General features: G+C 36.2%; 1 protein-coding gene across 5 annotated transcripts in view; it reads left to right on the forward strand.

Annotated features, from left to right (window-relative positions):
- The first annotated feature begins 55 nt into the window (after nt 1–55).
- PPARA (peroxisome proliferator-activated receptor alpha) overlaps nt 56–24697 on the forward strand; it is a 40497-nt gene continuing 15855 nt past the window's right edge. For 2 of the 5 annotated variants that reach the window (XR_663595.1, XM_009323646.1), the window contains exons 1-4: nt 56–156; nt 2585–2711; nt 22384–22460; nt 22838–23082. Coding sequence is in view for 4 of the 5 variants with exons in the window: in XM_009323646.1 (XP_009321921.1) it covers nt 22875–23082 (208 nt within the window). In the remaining variant the exon portion in view is untranslated. The remainder of the gene's footprint in view (nt 157–2584; nt 2712–22383; nt 22461–22837; nt 23083–24697) is intronic. The other 3 variants (XM_009323647.1, XM_009323648.1, XM_009323649.1) reach the window with 3 other exon arrangements.

Below are 24697 nucleotides of genomic sequence, written 5' to 3' on the forward strand. Positions count from 1 at the left end.
CTGGCTGCCCTGGGGCCATCCTTTGGCTGTTCCTGCCGCCGCGCTCGGGCTTCGCGCCAGCTGCCCGCCGTGCGGGGACCGCGGTGGGCGGCAGCCTGGGGCCGGAGGGGCTAGAGGACGAGCAAGAGCGGCCCTGGCGGAGGCTGGCGTTTGTAGGTAACGAGCGATCTTGGAAACTTTGTGGGGAGGCTTCAGGGTGCTGGGGGGCGGGGAACAGAGGAGAAGACAACGTCCTGTCATAGAAGGTGCTGTTTTGCAACTGTCGTGTCTCTGAAATGCAGCACATTTGAATTGTCCTTAGCCTGGTTTGAGAAATGAACTTGGGCGCTAGGCAGAAAATACGTGCTTGGAGGTTACCTCTGTTGGCTCAGCCTGGTCAGGCAGGTTGTGCCTTTACCAGTCGGTTGGTCAGAGGAGAGTCCTATATCCTTGGAGTGAGGAGTGGGTCAGTGGGAGCTCCCCCCGTATTAGCTTTTGTGGTCTGATGAGAAAAACGTGTTCTTGATTGTCCCTACGGGGCTGTCCACTTGCCTTCTGAAAAGCAAGTGGAAAAGATGGCATTCAGAAAGTAATGGAAAGGAGTGCTAAAAGGTATTGCCTTGTATTCATATTAAGATTAGCACAGCCTCACTGACACAAGTAGCTGTTCCTTAGCTCTCTCGTGGAAGGAGTACAGGATTCGTCAGACAGGATTATCTGGAATAATGATGTTTGGCACTTTGGTGGCATTGGATGTCTTAGTAGTACTGCACAAATAGAGATGTTGCATAAGTTTTGTCGGGAAGAAAAGTTTTAATCAAACTGTACTTGTATTATAGAGCATGTACGGACTTTCTTACTGGCATCTAACACTGATTATTGGGTTGAAATTCACATGGTCTTTGCAGGTGGCAAAACTGATAAGCTATAAAAAGTGTTTCCTTTACAAATTCTGAATCGCTGACAATATTGAGGCTACCTTGTCTCACGCTGAAACTGACGGCAGTGGTGGTTCATGTGATGTAGTCACAAGTCTATGCAAAGCTAAACCAGTACCATAACCGTTGATATTTGGCATGAGCTATCAAGCAATCATTGGCTCTTAGTTACTTTTAGTGGCAACTTTTTGGATTTTAAATAGCACAATGTAGCATTTCAGGAGGATGAGAGTGTGCGCAGACCTTATGAGAGCTTTGTAAACCTGCGTAGCCAGCGTGCTCCCCTTTCTTTTCCCATGTTTGGAAGGAACACTTGGCATAGTCCAAAAAAAAGTTCTTATCAATCTGCTGATGCCTTCTATTGACTGTCATCCTCTACAATCAGGTGGCATAGGGAGTTTTGGCTGCCTATTACAAACCTGTACGTCCTGAAAACCTTGTGGTTTTCTCACTTGCTTTTCAGTAGTTCTTTAATGTCTTCATTTTCTATTCATACCCCTCAATACTGTAGTCATCTTAAAGGGCGTTATGAATTTTAAACCATGGACAAAGGGTTGCATTTCAGTTGTGATTTTGTATTGTTATGCTTTTAATATTTTATGTGTTGAGTGTTATAAAAACATTAGAGAAGATAATGTCCTACAGCAGAGTAGGATACATGGCCTAGGATATTCATCTTGTTCTAGAAAATAGACTGTAGTGCTCACTGTTGACCCAAAGTAGTCAAGGAGGGCAACGTAAATTTTCTTAGTATTTTTTTAGAAGCAGCTCTTACTTCAAAATTCCAAATAGCACTTTTTTTTCTCTTTACTTTGCTTTAGCTTACCTGCTGAGATTTGAGTTCTGAGTTCTGTTTCTCTTGCACATGGCATATTTCTTGCAAGGGGAAAAAAGAGAACACCATACATCTTGGAAAATAAATGAAGTTGAATTCGTATTTATTATAAGTACAAACATATTTTCTTACAGCATTTTGGAATTTTAATATTTTTAATTTAATCTGACTGCTTTTGCAAAATCTCCCTGAATCTTTAATTTGTTTCTTTTTCAGTTGAGTGGACAGGGGAGTCAATTTAATCAAACCATTATTTATTTTTATGGCTATGTATGCTTTTTTGGTAATTTTTTTTTAACAGGCCTTATAAAGTACGTAAAAGTAAAATCTCTACCTTTGGGGTGTAAATGGTACTTAAAAGGCCAATTGTAAAGACATCTTGTGGGACGTGTGTGTGCACACCTCAGAAACCATAACTACTCTAACAGTTTGTCCGCATAAAGACTTGGACGTTTGTGAGAATGCTCTTTATTAGTAAAAGTATTTTCTTTTATAACAGATAATTAAAATAGCACAAGGCTTTCACTGTAGTGGTCTTAGTTGAGTGCTTTGGAATTTTTCTAGTATGAAGAAAAAAGATCAGAACAATATTGCATATACCAGTCATATACCCTAGTTAGCTAGATGTCAGTGTAGTCCTGCTGCAAAACTAGGTGTTGTATTAAAAGCCTCAGTCATTTAAAAAATAGTTTTAGCCCAAGTGAAATGACAGTGTTTTTTTTCTGAAGAAGCATAAAGAAATATTAAAAATCATATTACATTATATCAATATAAAATTAGAATAGTAAGCTTTGGGAAATTTTGTTGACTCTTTATTTTTATTTTTTTTAAGAAAGAATGTCAGCAGCTTTTTATTAGTGAAGAGCTACTTGTTATCACCAATGTGCACGTGAAATGGAAAGGGAACAGATTCTGGAAAACAACTTCTGTTTCAACCTTGCAAGATGCTGCATGCATTGGTGAGTACACATGTGGACTGGGAGCTATCTCAGCATTGTTTTTGAACAGCTAGAGAAGAAAAAACATTTGAGGTAGAATTTCTGTAATGAGTGATTAATGTATAGTCAACTGACAAGGACAGAAATCTGAGCAAGTAGTGCAAACAAGTAGTTGATAAATGGAAAGTAGTAGCACAATCAGGAGAACAGAGTAAGTAAAATTTCCTTATGTTCCAGTATCTATTGCTGTGTTAGACTTCTATGTAAAAGTTGTATAAAGGCGTTATTCAGTAGAATTCTGAATTCTTAATATTTTAGAAGTAAAGTACTCAGCATTTCACAGGACCAGTCCGTAAAATTAAATATTGAACGACTTCTTATGAAGTAGAATGCTGAATATTCACTGAATGAAAAAGTACTTATCCAGTAAGGTTGGGCTCTAAATCATCACTATCCTCAAAATAAAGCTAAAATCTCTCAATCTTTAAGAGTGTGATATTTGGCATGTTTTAAAAACATTAAATTGATATGAGCAGATTGTTGTGTGACCAGATTGCATGTGGCATTGAGATGTTGCCAAATCTGATTCCACTTCCTCATACCAGTTCTAATAGTTTCTGCTTATGAAACAGTATTTATTTATAAGTGCATTGCATGTCTTTTAAGTATCTAGGAAGTATAATTTCTGTGTCCAGTGAAGGGCTTCTCGTGCACAGATTAATACAAATTATAAAATTGATATTCTAATCCTGATTTAGGCTTAAGTTGTTACATGACTGGTTTGTGTAGTTGTCTGCTGTGTTTTAAAATGCTGTAAGTATAAGCTGTAGAAACTTTTTTTACTTTGCAGATTGAAAGATGAGAACTACCAAACGGGCATAGTCTGTTCCGTGGTGCTATAGTAATCCTAATTTATTGTTTTAAGTTCAAGTTGTCTCTTGCCTGTGGAAACACTAACAATATGAGATAAACTTGCAAGCGTTTGGCAACTTACCTACCCCTTTCTAGAAATGCTGATATACTCTCATGGTTTTCAAAAAATTTATAAACTAAGAGATTATTCACTTAATCTTTACAAATAGTAAAAGAAACTTGTTCATAAGTGTGTCTGCCTTGAGGAACTCGGAGTAGTTAGCAGCTACTGAAGTTGTAAGATTCTTTGGCATTTGATTCCAGGTAGCTGAAATACATGTGGAAGCGAGTTAGTCCAATATTTTCATATTTCGTATTTTCGTATCTCATTAGTCCATTTTCAGTTTGTTGATAAGTATGTAAAAGGAAACCAGAGCTGCTGTTTGGTGTGCAAATTAACTGCTGGTTGAGTAACTTCTTACTCATCTATGAGTGTATAAAATCCTGGAGCTGAGAGCATTTATTATTGTGAATAGTTTAGAGTTTGATTTATTTTGCATGGAAAAACAATACCACAATCTGTCCTAATGTTATTTAGATTTAACAAAAAAATTGATCATTTGGAACTATTCTACAGCCTATGATTAAGGTTTGGAGGCAGGGTTTACTGTCTTGTTGTATGTATCCATGCATCCAGCACAGTTATACTGTCTGAGTAAGTTCTATTGTCTGCATATAGGCTTCTATTGCCATTCATTTTTTGTTACACAAATAAGAGTGTGACATGCCTGTTTTGTTTTGTTTTAAATAATTATTTACTGGAAATGATTGATGTAACAATTCACAGAAGAAAACACCGAATTTAAACCAGAATGTGAGTGTTCAGCTGGTAAGAAGAACTTTTGACTATTTGCAAAATCTATTTGAAAGTGAAGACTTGAATTATTGTTGACATTTCCTAGCCTCCTGTTAGTGTTACTGCTTCAGCAAGAATGTTATTAAGTACATGGCATTGGAGTCACAGTGCAGGCTCATATTAAACAAAACAAAACCTTCTCATATCTTTATTCAACATCTGTGGAAAATCTTCCCTAGAGTAGTAAGGCTGAAAAATATAATGCAGAACCATTTGGATTTGAGGGGGAGGAAGAGAAGGTGGGTGTTGTGTCAAGAGACTGCTTTGGAGACTCCTGGGTTTGTTAGCAGGCAGTGCTTGACGGCATTCTGTACAATAGGGCTGATGAATGCTCCATCACAACAGTCGAGAAATTCACCCACTCTGATGTTAAAATAAAATTAATGGCAACCCACAGGTCATAGTGAATATTGTTGGCTTGTTGGCAATTTTCAGGGGAAGCTTACAAGAACTATGTATTGGTAGCATAAAAATTACGTTTCTAATGGAGGCTAGAACTAGATTCTTTATGAAGGTTAGGAGTCCTAAGAATAATTTGAAAAACTAACCAATGTAGGTACGCACAGAATATTGGTCATTGAAGTTTACTCAGCAAAGTTGAAAATGGTTAACTGTGGCCTTTCAAATCTTTTTTCTTAGCCTGTGGATAAATGTTTAGTTTGGAGTAAGTGTGCTGCATTGTGAGGCGGTTTTGAGTGGGTTTATTGTCAGTGTAAGATGCTGTATGGATGCAGTTTCACTGTGAGAGAGCTATGTAAACAGGAGAATGTTCTGTTTGTGGTCATTTCTGACCAGTTTGTTGTTGGAAATTTTGCCCTGTGGGCATAAGGTAGCCTTATGTTGTTATGCTGTATATATGTGAAATTGAAAAATGGTGTGATGGGTATATTCATATTCCACATATGTGCTCTTCTCTGTGGACAGCTAAGAAATTTGAACTGTGTTTTACTCCCAAAATTAATTCTTTTGTTTATTTATTTATTCTTATCCACCTCAGGACAAAAGACTGCTGTGTGCAGTTAAGCAGGCCAGTCTGGTTAGAAGCAAATCAGGTAGCAGCTTTAGAATATATGTAACTAAGAGACAAGCAGCACGGGATACTGCTTTTGAAAAAAGCAGCAGCTGTACATTTTATGTACTGTGCTTCCATAGAGATGGGACTGTACATAAATAGGCCAATATTTTCAAACAGCTGTCAAATGTTCAAATTAAATGTATGTTTTGGGCACCTGATTTTCAGTATATTGAGCTGCCATAATTCTAACCAAACTTACAAGGAGTTGCATTTTCTCAAGATTATAAATCCTGTAATAAATCCCGTGGAAGTGTAATAGTGATTATCCTTTAAGAATATAGAATTGTTCAGTTTGCAGCTATCATTCACTTTATTTGTCTTCTACATGGTATGCATGTGTGTGTGTATATATATATATTAACACATAAATACGAAAAAAAAAAAAAAAGGAATAGGATGTCCCCTCTCTGTGTTGTTCCTGATAGCCCTGGAAATACAAGGCTTACAGCAAGAGGTGTTGTTACACAGCATGGCCTGATCTGATCTAGCAACTGTTGTTAAAAGATCTGTCAGGCTCCCTCTTCATGCTTCTTTCCTTTGCTACCATCCATGTCTTTCTATCCTTCCTTTTTGCTGCCCCTTAGTGAATCTGTTCAGCTATCTCTAGCTATGGTTTTCCTGTGTTACATTTCTACCAGCTTAATGAGCTGTATTGTTTCACAGAGGCTGTGTCTACACTAGGGAATAAAATATGTCAGGGACTGGTCTCTGGACCCGGAACAAAGTGGCAAGATTGCACACCCCTAACAGTCTTCCTCCTGAAACAGCGTGGTTGCGTCCAAACTGCCAGTAGGGAGCAGTTTACTGCTCTGCGTTTGCTGTCTCCTTAACCAGGCCTGCACATTTGTCTGGGAGAGTGCCAAGCTGGTATGGGCCAAAATGGTGTCAGAGAGGATGCTAACAGCATGGCTCGAGCCTGTGCTCTGGCCTCGTTTTATTTACTATTATAGATGTGGCCAGAGAGGTCAGACAAGTGTGAGAGCCAGCACAGGCGGGATGGAGCTGTGTGGCTGGAAATGAAGAAGGGAGAGGAAAGGTCCAGGGCTGACAATGTCAGGGAGCTATGGAAGGGATATCCTTTTGATGTCAGGGAGCTATTACGTTACTTAAGCTGGCTTGTCTAGCTGTACCCTTAATGTAACTTTATTTTGCAACCAACAACTTCAGTCTGGCTCTTCAGAGGGCTGAGAGTGCTATGTCCCTCTAACAGCTCTTTCAAAGTGATTCAGTCAGCTAAAATGCCTTATAAAGTGAATTAAAACTGGTATATGAAAGTACATATATGGCTTTTTAAACAAGTTTTCTTATCCTGGCTGTTTCATTGGACTGTTGTTTTTCTTCCACCTTTCTGTAATTTAGGTGCTTCCTTAGTTAAAAGAAGTGGGGAGGAGAAGTGGGGTGGCAGGCAGGCAGCAATGGTGATACTATTGTCAATATGGGGCTGTTAAACTGGTAAGTAGACACCCTTCATGACATATGAAGGATGATCAGAGAGCTTAGATGTCAGGAAAATAATTGGTTATATTTTGACATTTTTTGATCGTGCAGGGGTGTGAGGCTTGTGATCTCTATACTGTAGCAAGTGACCTGATTTAGAACTGTGAAGTCATGTGTCCTAAGTATATCTTCTATCTGACATGTCAGTAGCGTGGAAGTACAAGTACTTGATGTCCATTTGCCAAAAAATGTAGATTCATTGCATTCATACCTGTTGCCAAGACTCCTGTCAGCAATGCTAATTCAGTGTAAACTTAGTTTTTGTGTGATACATATATCACAAAGAAAAACTTTTTATGGTAGGAATTTTTAAATTGCCAGAACAAAACTGAAGGCCTTTTTCTTAACAAAACCATCAACAACAACAACAACAAAAAGTGAAAGAATTTTGTTTCACATTCCACTCTGGGTACTCTGAGTTGTGGCATGCCATTAAATCAAAGTAGGTTTATTTTTAGCAGTTTTTATTTATTTTTTTTTTTAAAGGTAATAGCTGAGCAACAAGAGCCTGTAAAAATACTTTGAAGGAATGAGTAAAATTGTAGTACACTGAAGTATAAGCAAACTACACAACTCCAGGTGCTGTTTATAGAAGACGTTAGATTTTGTCTACTGGTAGAAGAATATGAAAGCTAGCCCATTGGGATTACTCAATTAATTTTCAAAAAGACACTTGCAAGCAGAAGGGGCCTAAATCTGTAATACCTTGTCTGAGGCTCATTCTCTTTATAGGATATAGATCATTCTGTTAAGCTGAATTTAGGTTATCAAATATGTCTTGGTATTATGTCCGGGCAAGGGAATAAAGTTTATCAGTGAAATAAACCCACTGAAAATACACAGTGGTGGCGTTCTCTGCTAAGAAGGCGAATTCAGGCTTCTTGAATCTCTTCCAGAAACAGATGTAAATTCCACTGTAGCTTTTCAAGTAGTGAATAATCATGGTCTGTTATGTTTGGTGATGAATCATGCAAGGGGTTGCAGATGGTGAGAAGAGTGCAGCTGTGCAGATACTAGAGGGGCGGAGATAGAAGACTAGAGGATCCGAGGGGATGAAGGAGGTGATTTGAGCATGGGTTGACATGGCTTATGAAAGAGAGGGATAAGACAGCTGAAAGAGTATCAAAGCTGAGTGTGCCAGGGTAAAGCTGAAACTGAAACCTGCGATTTGGGGATGGGGAGAGTGCTGGAGACTGAAAAGGAGGTACACTTGAGGTAGAAAGATATTTTTTGTTGTTGTTGTTTGAAGCAAAAGTTGCAGCATCAGATGCCAAAGTAACTGGACTTTTGTCCCAAGCCAAAACAAGAAGGAGACAGAGCTTAGATGTGGAAGTTTAAGCTGTAAATGAAAACTAAGAGACTTCATGTTGCTTTTAAAGGAATGCTGGTCATAAGTAGGAGAGCTATTGTAGTAACAGATATAGATGCAAAGTTGTGGGTTATTTTGATTGTTCTGAGCAGGACCTGTGTAATGAGATCAGGGTGGCAAAATCTGGGAGTTTGCCAGGTGGAGAAGTTGTGTCTGACTAGGTGTTATAAAAAAGGGGGATTGCAAGGCCTAGGTTGTGGTTGAAGGGCAGGTAAGATTCAAATGAAGCTTTTCATGATCTTAAACCAATATGCTAAAAAGTCCAAACCATCTTTCAACTTTTTGCATTAAGTAATTTTAATTTAAGATATCTTTCTTTTTTCCCCCCTCTCTCTCTTTTTAGATAAGAAGTATTGTTCCAAAACAATAGCTCTTTATTCAGGAAGAATGTTGCCATTAAGATGTCTGTAAGAACTAGTATTTTTGCCCACAGGTCAGAAATCCTCAGCCAAAGTGAATATTTAACCACTATTTCAAGGACAGCCAATTATTTTTTTTCTTAATAAAGTATGCGATTAGGAGTCAAAGTGAGGGACCCTGGAAAATTGTAGCATACTCCAAGTACTGACATAACTTCAGGCACCCATTTTACTGTTTGTGTGTTCCACAAACCTTAGCAAATATAAAACAAATACTGAAAGCGAACTGAAAAAATAAAAAGGAGGGGGCAAAAGTCCAGATCTATCTTGGAAGAGAGTTATGCTCCAAAACTGCTATACTGAAAACTGTTTTCAGGATTGTTTTCTCATCTCTTTTAGTCTAGTTACCTAAGAAGGTCAGGTATACACCGTACGGTCTGCTGTTCTCTCCCCACACACAATAGCTTTGAACCTGCAAGTTTTGTCAAATTTGACAGAGGAGCAGTGGTTGCAAAGGCATTAAAGTTCTGTAATTTTTACGAAAGTTGGTAACTGGAAAGAAGAAAGGAAAACACATTATTGACCCTACTGAGGAAATGATGCAATATGAATTCAACAATTATCTGTTCTGTTTGGCCTGTCAATTGCCAATCAGCATAGGAGCACTAGCAAGCCAGTTGCAACATGCAGCTCTGAACCAGCTACAGCATGTTTGCTGTTTGCATAGTCAGTAGTTCAGGGACGTTGTGTGGGAAGGGGGAACTGTAAGTGTAGTGAGAAGGGGAAAGAGCAAGGAGACATGATAGGGCAATGTGGGGTGACAATGGTATGAAAATTTTATGTCTTTGGGAGCAAATCAATAGAAATTAAAACTTTTTTATTTCTTCTCCTCAAAGTTGCCCTTTCCCCAGTGTTTTAATGCTGGCAATAGCAAAAACCAATATGAATTCTACCTTTCAAATTTGTGTTCTGTCACAACTTAATGCTTTCAAGCTTTTACCATGTTTAAACTCACAGAATTATATACAACTTCAAAATTTCATTACCAGTCAACAAACTCAAAACTACTTGGTATCCGTAAAATATTAGATTATGTGGCAGAATAATTTGTTGTTATTATTATTATTATTATTAGGCCTTGAGTTAGATTGTATTCAGTTGAAGTATTTATGTCACAGGAACATTCCTTTGCTCTTCTGTTGAGGAGTAAGCAAGGTTGAAATCATACGGGAATAATAAATATGCTCACAGAACAAGAGAGTAGTTAATTATCTTTTAGCCTTCATTTTACTATAGATTTAAACTTAAGGCGGGTAATTTTATTTATAACACAGCAAGGATTCTAAATTCTAAAGAATATGTTACTACCAGTCCTGCCAATAAGGAATTATCAACAATATATACCAATTGCTATCACACATAAAGGTCTGTGGATATAAAACAAAAGGGATTCTTATATCCTAGTTTATAAGAACACATTTTAAGGTATCCATACATATACATGAACCCTAAAGATTGTTGAGATATTATCAGTTTTAGAAAGTGCATCAAAGTCTTTGCTGGACTCTGTAAGTTAGTGGCAATTGGCTTTTATTTCTTTTCATAAATATAGTATGTCTAAAATTTCACATTTGCTAGTAAGAGTTACTAGGCAGCTTTGTAAAAGTTATGATGTCTTTCTGGATAGAATAGTCATGTATGTTGCAGGGTTTTTTTGTTTGTTTGTTTTTTGATTGAGTGCATGAGCAAGTAAAACTTCTGAGTTAGAGGTTTATGTAATAGCACAGTCAATATGTTTAATGGAAAATGGCCAAAAATTTTGCCTGGCACTGCCTCTGTATGTATTAGATTATAATTTTAATTGACAATTTTAGTTGCACAGATGTCTTTAATTTGTTACCCTCTGAAGTTTATTTTTACCATATGTAGTGAAAATGTACTCTGCAGGAGACTTAGCGAGGGGCTTACATTTTATTTACTTCAAAAATTGATTATATTGGAGATAATCATTTAGTCACCACACTAAAATGCAATTTGTATTTGCCTTTTACCCTCAGATATCTTTATCCTTCAACAAATGAAGTCTCTGTAGATTATCAGGGTATAGTTAGAAAATTGTTGAGAAGCCACTTTGCATAATCTGAGATGCCGTGATCGCATGTGTAAGGAAACAATTGCAACATTCCAATTTAGTCTTGAGGATCTAGTTTCCAGTGAGCAGCATGTTAGGACAGATGTGTAAGCTGTTTGTAAATGCTGTACACATCGGTATCAACTTTGACTTCACCACTCAAACTTATTTTTGTATATTTTTAGAAAAAAAAAGGATAATGGTTTAGGACATCTGATATGTGCATGCAGTTCATAAGACACAATTTTTGTGGGATTTTTGGTGTGTTCCTTTTTTTAAAATTCTCTTAATTCTGGGCATACTGTGCAACCAGATTTAGCCTCAATCTGAGCACTGATTTCTGGAGTCGAGGTATCCCTAACTGTTAATCAGTTCAAAATCTTGGCTCGTGTAATTAGCTTGTAAGACACTTGTACAGTATTGCAAAACTTAGAAAAAACAGATGACTTCCAAATAAATGGGTAAAGAGTTTTGGGACACATGGGGAAAGTAAGAGAGCTTTGAGTTCATTAACGCAGTAATAAAAATATAGCAAATACTCAGATGACACATTTGTGCCAACGTGACCTTGGATCAAATAGCAAATACATAAATGTCATGTTTGTCTGAATGTGACCTTGCATTGGTTCAAATATCAATCATAAATCAAATCCTAGCTTTTAATGTACATGTAAAGAAAACAGCCTCTTAAATGATGCATCAAATCTTTGTTTCTCAGTAGTTGTGGTCCTCACGTGTAAGTGTTCAGCAAACACACGGAGCATTTGTGTGCTAAGCACTATATTCTTGTAGCTTCATTGCCTACGAGATGTTGTCATGAATGATTTAGAATCTGTAGAAGTTTGAAGCACAAGTTGCTATGGCTGCTGTGATTAACGGGTAATCATTTGAATCTCGCTCAAGTATGGAATAATTTGAGTGGAATATAACAGTGACTTGAAGAGATACTGACATTGAAATGCATTGGATAAAGAGCAAAACCTGGAGATTCTTTGGAGAGAGGAAAAGGGAGAGTGTGTTGCAAACATAAAGGCATATATAACAGTGAAGTGGGGTTTTTATCAGAAACTGTGGTGAGCTGTAAGTACTACTTGTGGAACTGTATTTGAACTTGAAAGAGAGTACATATCAGAGAACACAGAGTACTCTATAACATAGTGGTTACTAAGATGTTGCCATGGCTTAGTTTCTTGAAGAAAAAAAAATCCTATTGTTCTTTTGAATCTCTTGTTAATAAAATATACTGGATATTATTAACTCCAACCTGAATATTTGCTTTACATGCATTAATAACTAACATAATAAATTGAATAAACTTCCCTCATACTGTTGTCCAGGCTAATATTTTTTTTAAATGTCATGTTAATAATTGTATGTTTATACTCTCGATTAAGATTCTCAATTAAGAATTCTCAATCTTAAGATTAGTCAATTCTCAACCATGCGTCAGAGCTCATTATTTACTATAAAAGTGGAAACAGAGACAGGATAAATAGAGAAAGAAAGAAAAAATTACAAATTGCCAGTTTTTCAGGATTTCTAGGCATCTCGACAATAAAAGTGGAAGCAAGACTAGAGACTTTAACACAAAGTTTTCCACTTAAGTCTTTGACAGTGCTTGCTTGGTTTAGGGTCAGGAATCATCTAGACATCAGACTGGATTATGATGTAGTTAAAAAAACCAAACAAACCAACCAACCCAGAACCTCAAAAAAACCAAACCAACCAACCAAAAAACCCAACAAAGACCTCACCAAAAACACTTCTTGAAGAAAATAGTAAAGTGAAGGAGAACATTACAGGTTACCAATAACCCTAATATAATATTATATAGTTTGTTAACTAGTATTATTATTGACTGATATTGAAGTCCTGACTAGTCAACCCTTACAAGAATTTAAAGGATTCAGTAGACATGGATTTAAAAGAGAGATTTGAAAGCTTTACTTTGACATATAGCTACTTCTGACTTTAGTTTCAGTTCAGCTTTCACTAAAAATAAAATTCAGGTCTTCCTATTCCCAATTACAGAAACCACCAAAGTATTCACTTTTTGGATATGAAAACTCACATTTAGAGGAGAAAAAAACAGATAGATGTAAACTTGAGGTAATAGACCTGTAAGTCTTGTCTCTGGAGCCTGAAGGCAAAGGTTGCAAAACCTTTATGTCCCATTGCTGATGAAGTCAAATCTGGCTGCTGTTGTTCAAGGGGTTAGCACTGGCTAATTTAAAGACGGGCTTCAGATCTCACTGTACTGATAACCTAGAACTGTGGTATTTAGATCTTAAGTTGAGCTCTGTCTGCTAGAGGTTGACTAGTCTAATGTTGTGGATCAAATACAATGAAATATATTTTCTGGTCTAATATAAAGTCAGTGTAAAAGTCATATATGTAAATGTAAAGTGTTCTCAACTGAGTTCTTAGTTACCAAGTTCTTGAGGGGCTTGTTGAATTTCAAATTTCCCATTAGAAAGCCATTTGATGCTAGGATGTTTTATTCTTTACAAGCAGCTGAAGTCTGTCTTTGAGCTAGATTCTACTCTCAGCTTGAGTTTTCAGCAATGAAATTATTATTTTATTTTATTTATTTATTGGAGTATGTTGTTTCAACTCAGAGTAAATGCCTGTATCTTCCATTTACTGCGATTTCTGTGGGAGTTTTACTGCTGGAAGGATGATGAATAACTGTGGGATGTGCATGATCTCCCCAGCCTATATGACAGTTTCATGGCCCTGTCAAAAAATGATACTGTTTAATTTAATAGAGATGCTGTCTGATCTGTAGAGAAGTTTTCAGCTCTCATCAGAGACTTAAGAGGCATGGCTGCTTTACTTCAGGCAATGCAAGTGCCTGGTTTACAAGTCCAGCCTGTTGATACAATCATTGGATTCTTCAGAGGGGATTCAGGCTGCACATACACATTTATTTGTTGGCCGTGCAGCACATGCATCCCTCTCCCCAACTGCTTACTTCTGCTCCCTCCATCGAGCCAGCACAAATATTTCTAACGCTTTGCAGTGAACTGGATCAGGGAAGTGATCTAATCAAAAAGTACTGCTTTTTAATTTGTAATCATGGCCTTAAATATCAGTCATGGCTCTGGAAAGTCCATTGAGTTCCGCTCAACCGAAACATGTAAGTGAGGTGCCTGACATTAGGGGAGATGAATACCCCTCTTATGTCTGTTTGCTGAAAATTAGTTTCTACTTCATAATTTTTTCTCCATTAGTAATTGCATCTGTTATGTGAAAGTGAGAGGGTATGATATTTGAGATAGTTTAATTACCTCCTGAATAGTTTTTTTGCTGTCCTGTTATTAGTTACTTTTTAAACAGTATTCTTGGCAAAACAAACAATTTTTAGAACTAATTAGAGTATAATGAATGTGTTACGTAATTGAAATAAAACATTGGAGGAAATCGTGAATATATAATCATGAAGGTATAGAAAGCAGCTGAATAGTTTTAAAGCAGAAACATTGCATTTAAAAGGGGGATGAGTGGCCCTGTTCAGAGACATTTCTCTTTCTTTAATATATTCTAGGCAATGAGACTCCATTTCAGAGATTCAGGGACCATGAGGTAGCTTCTACCCTGTGCCACTAAATCTTGGAAAGAAGCTACAGGGAGATGCCAACAGGGATTGAAGTTGGCTCTAACTGCAAAGTAGTTGAATAGTGACTGTTAGTGATTATGTCATTGTTCTCTGTATTTTTTCACTCTCTGCTTTCCCCACCTTCCTTGGCTGATTAGTTGCTTTTTTCCTGTCTTTTTCTGTCTCTTGCTGTGTAGGGTCTGCCCAAATTTTTGTAGCTGAGCAGTGTTAAGCAATCATTTCAATAAGTAATTTGGGCTTTTTGGTCTTTGTAGGTTGTAATATTGGTGCAAATGCTAAATTTTTAACTGTGTCTTTGTATATACTGCAATTATAAGCAATTCAAAGTTCTCTTTCATAAGGAGGTATGGTAGCATTTTGTCTAGCAATCCAAGATGACTTGGTACGTCTTGCCTTTAACTGAGTGTTTTTTATAATCCTACAGATTGAGGTTTTAGATTTTTGCTTGGGAGGGACATAAATGTTAAACAGATGTTCCTAGACCCTTGAATTTCTATTAATACAGATTCTGCATTATGGCTGCTTTGCACTTGGATATTATATAAGGAATCTTTCATGTTTAGTATGGCTACCTCCTCTTTGACAACCCTTGTTTGTTTTCTCTACAGAATTTGTATCCTGATGTTATGTTTTACTGTTGGTAATACTCTTCTTGCCACATGACAGGTGTTGCTTATGTTAGTATTGCCTTACATATGTTCTTACTTTTAAAAGTGGTTTGCACCAGGAAAAGTGTGGATTTGTAGCACTGACTTATAAATTAGATTTTATGATTTTATTAAGTCATTATTTTTTCAAAGTAAAAATAACTGAACAACTAACAAAACAGTGACATCCTAAGAACTGAAGTCTTTGTTAAACTAGTAGCAACCTGCATGCCCAATATCATGTATATTGCATGATACAAGAGTTTCTGGCAACATCATTATACCTTTCTATATAGCTGGAAAACATCTGTTCTGCATATGCCACAAAATAAACTTAATTTTAAAATCTCAACACTTTGCCTAAATAAGCCACGTTGGCCTTATCGCTACTTTTTCTTTGCCTTGTGGTGGGCTAATAGGAGCTGGTGCTGCAACATAGAAGAATTGTATATGGTCCTGACAGTCTGACAGAGTACATCTATTTGAAGAATACTTCTGCTTAGTGTAACGCACAAAGCCAGTTGCTCATGTGGTACTGTTCACGCCTGATCTGTCATTAATCAGCACTGCTTTTGGGTGCATCTTCTTATTGCTGGCGTCCTTGTACAGCATGTTAATTCATCTGTTTTAGTCCTGTCTTTAAAAGTATTTGCTTATGGTGTTGGCCAATTACTTGCATGGAAAAGTTGATAAAAGTTATTAATTTTCAATAAGAAAGTCTTGCCTTTCCTCTCTCTTTTTGGATCATGTCTTTTAAAATCAAATGGGACAGAAAATCTTAGGACCAAAGAAATGCTGCTGCCTGGCTCAGTAAGTTCTGCTTGGGTTTGGCTGAGTAATATAAAAACAAAAAAATATTCCCATGTTGTTTTTACCACTTTTAATATCAACCAGCAAAATATTTGCAATGTTTCAAAGCTTTATTAACTCTGCCCATGTGAGATTAGAAGTATGTTATCTCTGCATCTTCTGATGCAATTAGAGAAATGTGTTCAGGGGAGGAAAGTAAAACTCATCATGGTCCCCACTCTACTGAAGCCTGTAGACTTGCCTCTGTGGCCTGTATTCTTCCTTCAAGAAACTCTCTAGTGTTCTTTCAGTTCCGCAAGTATTTATGGATCAGAAAAAGAGGATTGTCTTTTCTCCCTTTTTTTCTTAAGCAAAGAATGTTCTTCCTTTTTGATCAACCAATAAATTAGCAGCTTTTTTCCTGCTGCAGACTAATATAGACCAGGTTGCCCTACAAGCTGTGTAATTCCACTTCTGTTTAATGCACTGCTCGATTATAAGGGGAGTGATATGGGGAAAGAAGAGCATTGTGCAGTATATATGTACATTCTACCATAGTGCATAAAAAAGTGAGGTAGCGTAATCAAGGTTGCATAGAATTTTTCATTACATAACTTTTAAGAGCTTAGCTTTGCAATTTTAGTATCATTTTTCAAAATTAGGTTATGTGAATTTTGATTTGTTTTGAAGTCAAGGATGCTTATAAGTTGTATATGATATCTTGGAGTACAACTGTGTAGAAGGAAAAAATACAAAGTTTCTCTGTTTTGTTTTGGTTTTTTTGTGGGGTGCAACTGGCTTCTTGATGAAGAGGTGGCTCATGAAAATTTTTCATCTCATGCATAGTAAATTCTCTTTGTCTTAGGTTCTTAATACTTTGTAAATCATAAAATATTACTAGTATGTAAGGTAACAAAGTATGAAAACTGAATCAAATCTCACAAGATAGAGAAGAAAACATGCATCCTTTCCCAGATAGGACACTGGACTTCATATTTGAGGTGCCAAATTTTATTTTCAGTTATTTTTTATTTTCGGTTGGTTTTTATATGTTGAATCAGGATATTGGAAATACCCTGAGCTTACATATTTCAGGCTCTTCCTACTCACCTAAGTTTTCTAAAAGTATCTACTGCAGCCACTAGTTTTAAATGTGCTGTGTTCAGCTGCAACATTCTCAAAGTGACCTAGAGGTAATGATTGTTTCAACTTTAACCTTGGTATTTGCAAGCACGCCCTTTACATGATCATTTTGTTTATGCAGTAAATCCAGACTTTGTTACTGCTTCTCAGAGACCTTTGCATCTCAGAGATCTGTTTCCTTACAGGGATTATCCCTAGTGTGGCAAGTATTAAATTTGGAAGGGCCAGGGATTTAGTCTCCCACCATCTCTTTCCAGAAATGAAGCAAATAACCGATTGCTGCATGATTAGGTATTTTTCTTTGATAATCTGACTATGATTTCTTTAAGGCCTGTTTCAAGTCTATAGGTAAGTTACTCATTGGGTGCTTGCAGTGTGGTGGTGGGAAAGGAGGACTTCTTCTGAAGACAGACATATTTCAGAGATAACAGGCTGTGAGAGAGCATCAGTAAAACCTGTTTATCCTTAAAACCATGATTTCATGAAATTGTGTTCTTATTTTTCTATGTCATACTCTCTGGTTTTTGGTTTACTTTGTGTGTGTGTTTGTATGTGGGTGTAGGAAAGGGGGTATGGAGACTGAAATATTGTAGGGGAAACTGAGAAAATCCTCTGCCAATGTCTTTGTGGCACAGAATTTTCCTGAAGTCTTAAGAGTAAGAAGACATGTTGACTTATGCAGATGCTTAAGTGGAATCATCACGCTGCAGCTACCACATATACTGTTGTAACATGTGCAGCTTTTTTTGGTAAAGCAAAATACTCTCTGTGAATACTACTTAAATGAACTTCATACTCATTACCCTTTTTATTTTAGAAGCTTTATTTTCATATAAACAAGGATCAATGCATGCTAGGTGAAACCTGCCAATGAAAGCATACACATGTATAAACATGCACAAAATACAGAGAAGACAGAAGGCAAACGGTTTATTGCATGAATACTAGACATTTTACTTAAAGGTTTTCTGTGCTTATGAGAAAAAAAATATAATTTTTTCAGTAATGAAAATATATTAGTATATTTTGACAGTCTTCAGAAATGGTTATGTAATGGCTATGCTTGCTAGGGTAGCTAGTTAATCATTGACAAGAGCCATAATGATTAAGCAGCTGTAATTTACTAGTAGTGTTTGAAAGTACAAAAGGGTATGTAATTTAATAGTTAAAACAATAAACACTTCATTTATGTTTCACTAGCTGTTAGGTTGTTTTTATATAAATTCAGCTAAAAAGACTGCTGAATTTTAAATATTTACTGTAAATGTGGAAAAGTGTGGTGCAATTTGGGCAATACCAGGCACGCTGCTGAAAGAGCTGTTGCCATGTTCAGAGTTCAACTATCAAGCCTTTCCTTTGTTTTCCTGTCAAATAATGCCTATTTTGTTTCAAGGTAGACTTCAGTGTTCACTTAATCTTTTAAAAACACTTGTGCTGGACGAAGGAGTCATACTTGGAGATATGTACGTTATTTAGTAGGGAAGTTGAAGTAACGTTGGGTACAAGGAGCCTAGTGCCTCCTGGAACCTCCCCAGGTATCCTGGGGCAGAGTACTCTTGCTATGTATCTGCAGAGGAATATAATGTTTCTGTGCTGTGAACAACTGTTTTAGCCTGGGAGAACTTCATGAAGAGCACACTGGAGGAGCAGTGCTGATCATTCCTTTCTTCCTTTTTTGTTGATGGCTCCTTAGGGGGAGACAAATTTTTGGTAGTCTCTTTTGGATTGCCGGAGAACCGCTGTTATTATTCTCGGCTATCATTACAAAAACAGCTTACATCAAGGTTTCTTTACTCTTTTCCCTCACCACAAAATAGCCATGTCACAGGGATAGCAATTTAACTTCATTTTCACAAATAAAATACATAAAAGTGATTTCTTATTTCTCAGCTGGAGTATATTATCTTCCAGTTCTATCAGGGATATCAGGTGCATAATGTAGTGTTTTGGACTCTGTTAGATAACTAACAGCAAACAGCAGTTAGTTCCAGGTGTTACTGAGCTGGCTCATGCTGCCTCAACAGAGAAATTGTAGAAAGATATTCAAGATTGAAAGTATTGGCAGAGAATAACAGATGATGTTAACCAGAAATGTTTGCAGCTGATTCTTTGCCTTTCATAGTTTATGAAAGTAATGTTTTGTAAGGCACTCTGCATCTGCAAAATTACTCTGCATCTTGACTCTTCATGAGATTGGAAGCATTGTTCTGAATACATGCAGATGGTTTAGCAATAAAATGTTTGTCAGATAATCTACAATAATCTGTGCCGTTTTCCTTTGGTGTGTGACCATACATTCCTAAAGCATTAGGCTAATTATTTTAATTTTTTTAAAGTAGTCTTTTATTTAGAGTCCTCATTCATATAATTTCTGAATAATTTTTTCTTCAGTAACTATGGTCATGTATGTTACAATCATTTTAATTTCTATTTTATGTCTTCTGACAGGCTTATGATTATCAAATGCAGATATTTCTTAATATTTTGTCAGGTTACAAGCTGGTAGGATTTATAAGAGAAACGAAGGTTGTTCTTGGAGACAGGACAACTGTTGAGCTTCAAAAGAAAGTGGCAATTGGATTTTATTTTACTAAATAGCTTCAGATTATGGAAATTCTGTGGGGACTATAACTGATAGCAATTACACTTCAGTCCTCTATGTGAAATAAGTTATTTTGTTTCACTTCTCCAATATACATTTTTCTGTTACATTGTAAAATAATTGGGTATCACAATCAGCGTTGCTTGGATGCTCTTAAAATAAAAGCTGCACCAGCCTTTTAACTGATCCCTTCAGAAAGAAGTTGAGACGTGCATGAAAACTCTTACATTGCTTATAAATATTCTGCTACAGTGCTGACAATCTGGCACAATGTCCTAATGAGTATTTAATATATCAAATTGGATAACTTAATTTGACTGTTATTTTTAAATACAGCCAAGCGTTGCATAGTGATGAGTAGTGATGAGTAGCAATGTGACATGTCCAAATAAAATCAACAGTAACATACCTGTTGTCTGTAGCTGGTGTTAGAAATCGTGGATAAATTCCCATTCTTAGTCTCCTAGATATTCTTATTTGCTACCCCATGTGATATAGAAGACATTTTCCTTTTCTAGTTAAAACTATCCTGTTTTGAAGAAACTGGGCAAATAGATCTTTACTAAGGGTCCTTGTAGTACGAGATGGGAAGTTAGTAATAGTGGCAGCATCTGTGTTTTTCTCCCACTCAAGAAGGGAGAGTGGAATTCTGTCTCGTTTGGTTTATAACATCAGATATTTAGAGATAGGAGTCTTATAATTTCTGATTCCTTTCAGTCTGCAGAACTGTCTGTTGTATTTGGCTTAGTTTTAATAGTCAAAATACAATGAACCTTCTGAAAACTCTGCCATCTCAGTTATGCTGGACAGATCCTGAAATCTTTAGCGTTTGATTTGATAAAGAACTCAATTTTAGCGTGTGAACTGAGTAAACTGAGTAGAAGCTCTGGATTTTGCTGTGTGTGTGTGTGTATGCTACTCCTTTAGTTCTATCCTTACAGGTATGTGGTAAGCTATCACACTGGGGAAAAAAAAAATCTGTATCTTTGCTCTACAATGATATTTGGGTTGGAAAAAATGTGCCACAAGCTAAATACTATAACTATTATTTTCATGAATTGCAGGAAAGAGAAGTTTACTGTTTAAGTAAACTCTTTTTTTAGCCTCAGCAGTTTCTTTCAAAAACAGGTACAATGATGCACAGAGCTGTAATAAATTGCCCAAGGGTATATAAAACATTTTGTTTTGTTCTAATCATCAGAGTTTGATTACACTACAATTTCAATCTCTCCTTGCACCTGATGGGGTTAACATTTTTATATCTATTCACTTGGCTAAAAATGAATAATGGGTACATAGGATGTACCACTACAGCCATTTGGTATCACAGTCAAAAAATTTGGGTACTCTGAAGATCAAAGGAAAGTTTTGGCAAGTCTGATGTATATACTTTAAATAACATTGATAAGCTGGAAGGATGCAAGTTGTGGAATAGAAAGCCTTATGTAATACAGATTTTTGTTTTAAATTGTTTGTTTTGCCTTACAGTCATGTAATGAACACATTGGAAAACGCTACAGGAGTGATACATATGCACCATTGGTTTTCCATGAAATAGCAGAAAGAAGTAGGAGTGTGCACTAAGTGCACTTGAAAAATAAATAATTTAAAAACTCTGTGCGCATTGCGGATTGTTACAAGCATAACCTTTAGTCTTCTTTAGAGTAGGTCATTCTGCCCTCAGTTACATCTGTGTAATACCGTGTAAAGTTATGCAAATATAATTGAAGGCAGACTTTTGCCATCAGCCTGGGGATAAAAGACTTGATTGTAGATATCTTGCTTCGAAAAATTTTGAAGTTTTTTTGATATAACTGAATACAAGGATGGCTGTCTTTTGTCATTAGTAAGGCAGTAGTCAGCACTTTGTATTACTTTTAACTGTACCCTTTTGGTCAATTACATAGCCAAAAAAAAAAGTTTTTTCTCCAGAATAAATGCTTGATTTTCATAGGATGAATCTGTCACAGATTATCAAAGAAAAGGATTGATTTCTTAATATAAAATGTTTAGTGTCATAGGAATCAAACTGGTTGGTATTTGAAACTTTAAATAACATCAAGGAAGATTTTTTTTTTTTTTATCATAACATCATAGCAATTTTATTGTAAAATCAACTTTTGTATATCTCCGTACAGGCAGTTATTGGCAGTTTCAAGCTTCACAATAAACTGCAGTGAACACGTGTTCTTTGCAAAGGCCAGTGTTGAGCGGTAACCACAGTAACAGTGAGAGCTTCTCAAACTGCCCGTGCATATTCATTGCATGGACAAGACTGCAGCAGTATGTGTTTGTATGCATACTGAGTATAACGCAAGTATTAGTTACTTGGTGTAAAAGATGACTTTCTTTTAGCAGGAGTGTATCTATGCAGCAGTAGTAACATTCTGCAGTACATTTACTAATTCCTTACCTGACAAGTCGATAGAAGAAGAATTGAAATTTGTGACATTTTCTTAGGAATCTGTGCCGTTACTCAAAGTCGATGACACAGGTGGCTAGTTTTGAAGACAACTTTAACAACTTATTTCACTGTAGGAAATAAAACTAACTCTAGGAATTACAGGTATATTGGATTGTATATGCTGGAGCAGTCTTGCTGAAGGTGTTCTTTGACCAAAGTAGGTCAAAAAGTATTAGTATGGCCTACTTCTACAAAGATTTTAGTATAAGACAGTATTTTGTTCTCTGCAGTGTCATAAGACCTATCGAACAAATTTAAGAGATGAGAACAGAGGACCAAATCAACATATCTAAACCTGTTAGATAAGGTGAGAAAAGATTGCTCAGACATAATATGTACGCATATTGATATTTGTTATTTTTCTGTACATTTTGGTGGGAAGTGCATAATGCCTGCTACAGAAACACAATATGTAACTTTTATTAGCAAAGGAGAGAAAACAACAATCTACAGATTGATCTTGTCATAACTTTAATTCATATTGAAGTATTTTGGGGATTTTTTTTCCCCTGTCCTGTTGATGATTCATGTTGCATAAACAACGTTCTCTTGCTCCAGAAGCTTCAATATTTCACTATTGGATTAGAACTCATGTATTCAGTGTGCTGTAATTGATTCAAATATTTAAAAAAAAATATTCTGATATCGTAAGTACAGGATTTTTTTAAATTACTCTTTCACCAGCACAAAGAAGTTTAAGTGACTGCTCTACTTGATCAAAATGGTGGACACTGAAAACCAGCTCTATCCCCTTACTCCCTTGGAGGAGGATGATATAGGCAGCCCTTTATCTGGAGAGTTCCTACAAGATATGGAGAACATTCAAGACCTCTCTCAGTCTCTAGGTGATGATAGCTCTGGAGCTCTAAGTTTAACAGAGTTCCAGTCACTGGGAAATGGTCCAGGATCTGATGGATCAGTTATAACAGGTAAGAGACTTTTGGTTTACCATAGAACTTTCTTTTATAAATACATAGTGATAGAAAGTAAAAACTTTTTTAATGCAATATTGTTGTTTATGACTAAGTGACACTAGAAATATATAAGCTAATTATAACATGGTCTTAAAATATTTAAGGCTAAAGTTAATTTATTAGACTGAAAAATGACTATAACGTAAAGTTGCTGTTTTAAATTATCATTAGTATCAACACCTTTTTCAAAATAACTTTTAAAAATTGCTATTACTAGCAAAGAAGTTACTATGTATTGTAGTCATATAGGAAGTCACAATATTGCACTAAAGGAATTCCCTATTTTTTAAAGTTTCTTCAAATCACATATATTTAAAAAGTATTGTGAAATGTTTGCCAGAAATTTATAATCTAACCCTTAAAAGCTCACCTAGAATTCCAGTATATTTTAGTGTACTGATGTTTTGAACATGCTGTTTTCTCCCCCATCTCAAGAGTAGCATTGTTCAGCTAATGACTTCTACCCTGGTTGAAGTAACAGTCTCAGAGTGCTAATACATTACATAGTCTTTAGTCAAAAGACCCTTGTGAGAGGCTTTGTTTGAGAGATCAAATCAGAAATCGTAGAAGTGGTATGGGACACTGCAATAATGTCAGTAAGGTATTCCTTTTGAAACCGTGGTTTTACAAATCTTTTAGTAGTAGAGCCATTTTTAAGCAGTTTACGATTAACTTTCTGGTTGGTTTTGTTTTGGGGGTTTCTTACTTTAAATCGATTCCCAGGCTGTGATCACTATTTTACCTTACAAAAACTGCACTAACACAACTGAGGTGTGCCTCTATGCTAAAGTGGTTGAAATGAATCATGTGAGTTTTGAAGGGAGAAGGGAGAGCTGCCTCTTGGCACTATTGCCCAAAGGAATGTTTGTAGAAATATGATTTGGGTTCCTTTTTGTTGCAGACCTTCACATTAGAGAGATGCCTTCTACAGGAAAAGTTATTATGTGCTGTGTTTATAACGTAGCTCTTCTGAGACATGAGTTTTTTTTAAATTATTTCTGTGTGTGTGTACCAGTCCTACAATAACTTAGATCAGCTTCTAGTGTCACCTTCTAATTTGAGTATTCAGTGTTCATTGCAAAACGTTCTAGTTTTGCTGTTAGAGAAGATGGAAAACGTAAACTTTCAAGGCTCAAATTCCATAAGGCAAGTAAAAAGAAAGAAAATAATGCTTTAAAAAAATCCTGGGTTTTAGGCTGTTCTTGATGACTGATGCCTGTGGGCTTGGCAGTGCTGGCAATGCAGACTCTGTGTTCTATGCCAAGGTTTTTTCCAACATAATACTTGCTGACCTACATTCATGAGTGTTTCTTAATCTTTCTGTTAAAATAACACACCCATTAATTTGCTAAAGTCTTGTGGTGCAAGTTGCAAGATGGAAGATAAAAGAAATTCTGGCCTCAGAAAATATTTTCCTCAAACAAGGTGGACATATTAATTGAAATAATTGAGGTTGGAATGTGTTAGTTTTGTAACATGTTCATCTAGTAGTAAAATGTCTGGAGAATGTATTTCATTGTACAACAATTCAGAAATGCTTTTCCCATTATGATCAAAATGTAAAATATCT

This window comes from Pygoscelis adeliae, unplaced genomic scaffold (genome assembly GCF_000699105.1).
Source record: "Pygoscelis adeliae isolate BGI_AS28 unplaced genomic scaffold, ASM69910v1 Scaffold215, whole genome shotgun sequence".
NCBI lineage: Eukaryota > Metazoa > Chordata > Aves > Sphenisciformes > Spheniscidae > Pygoscelis > Pygoscelis adeliae.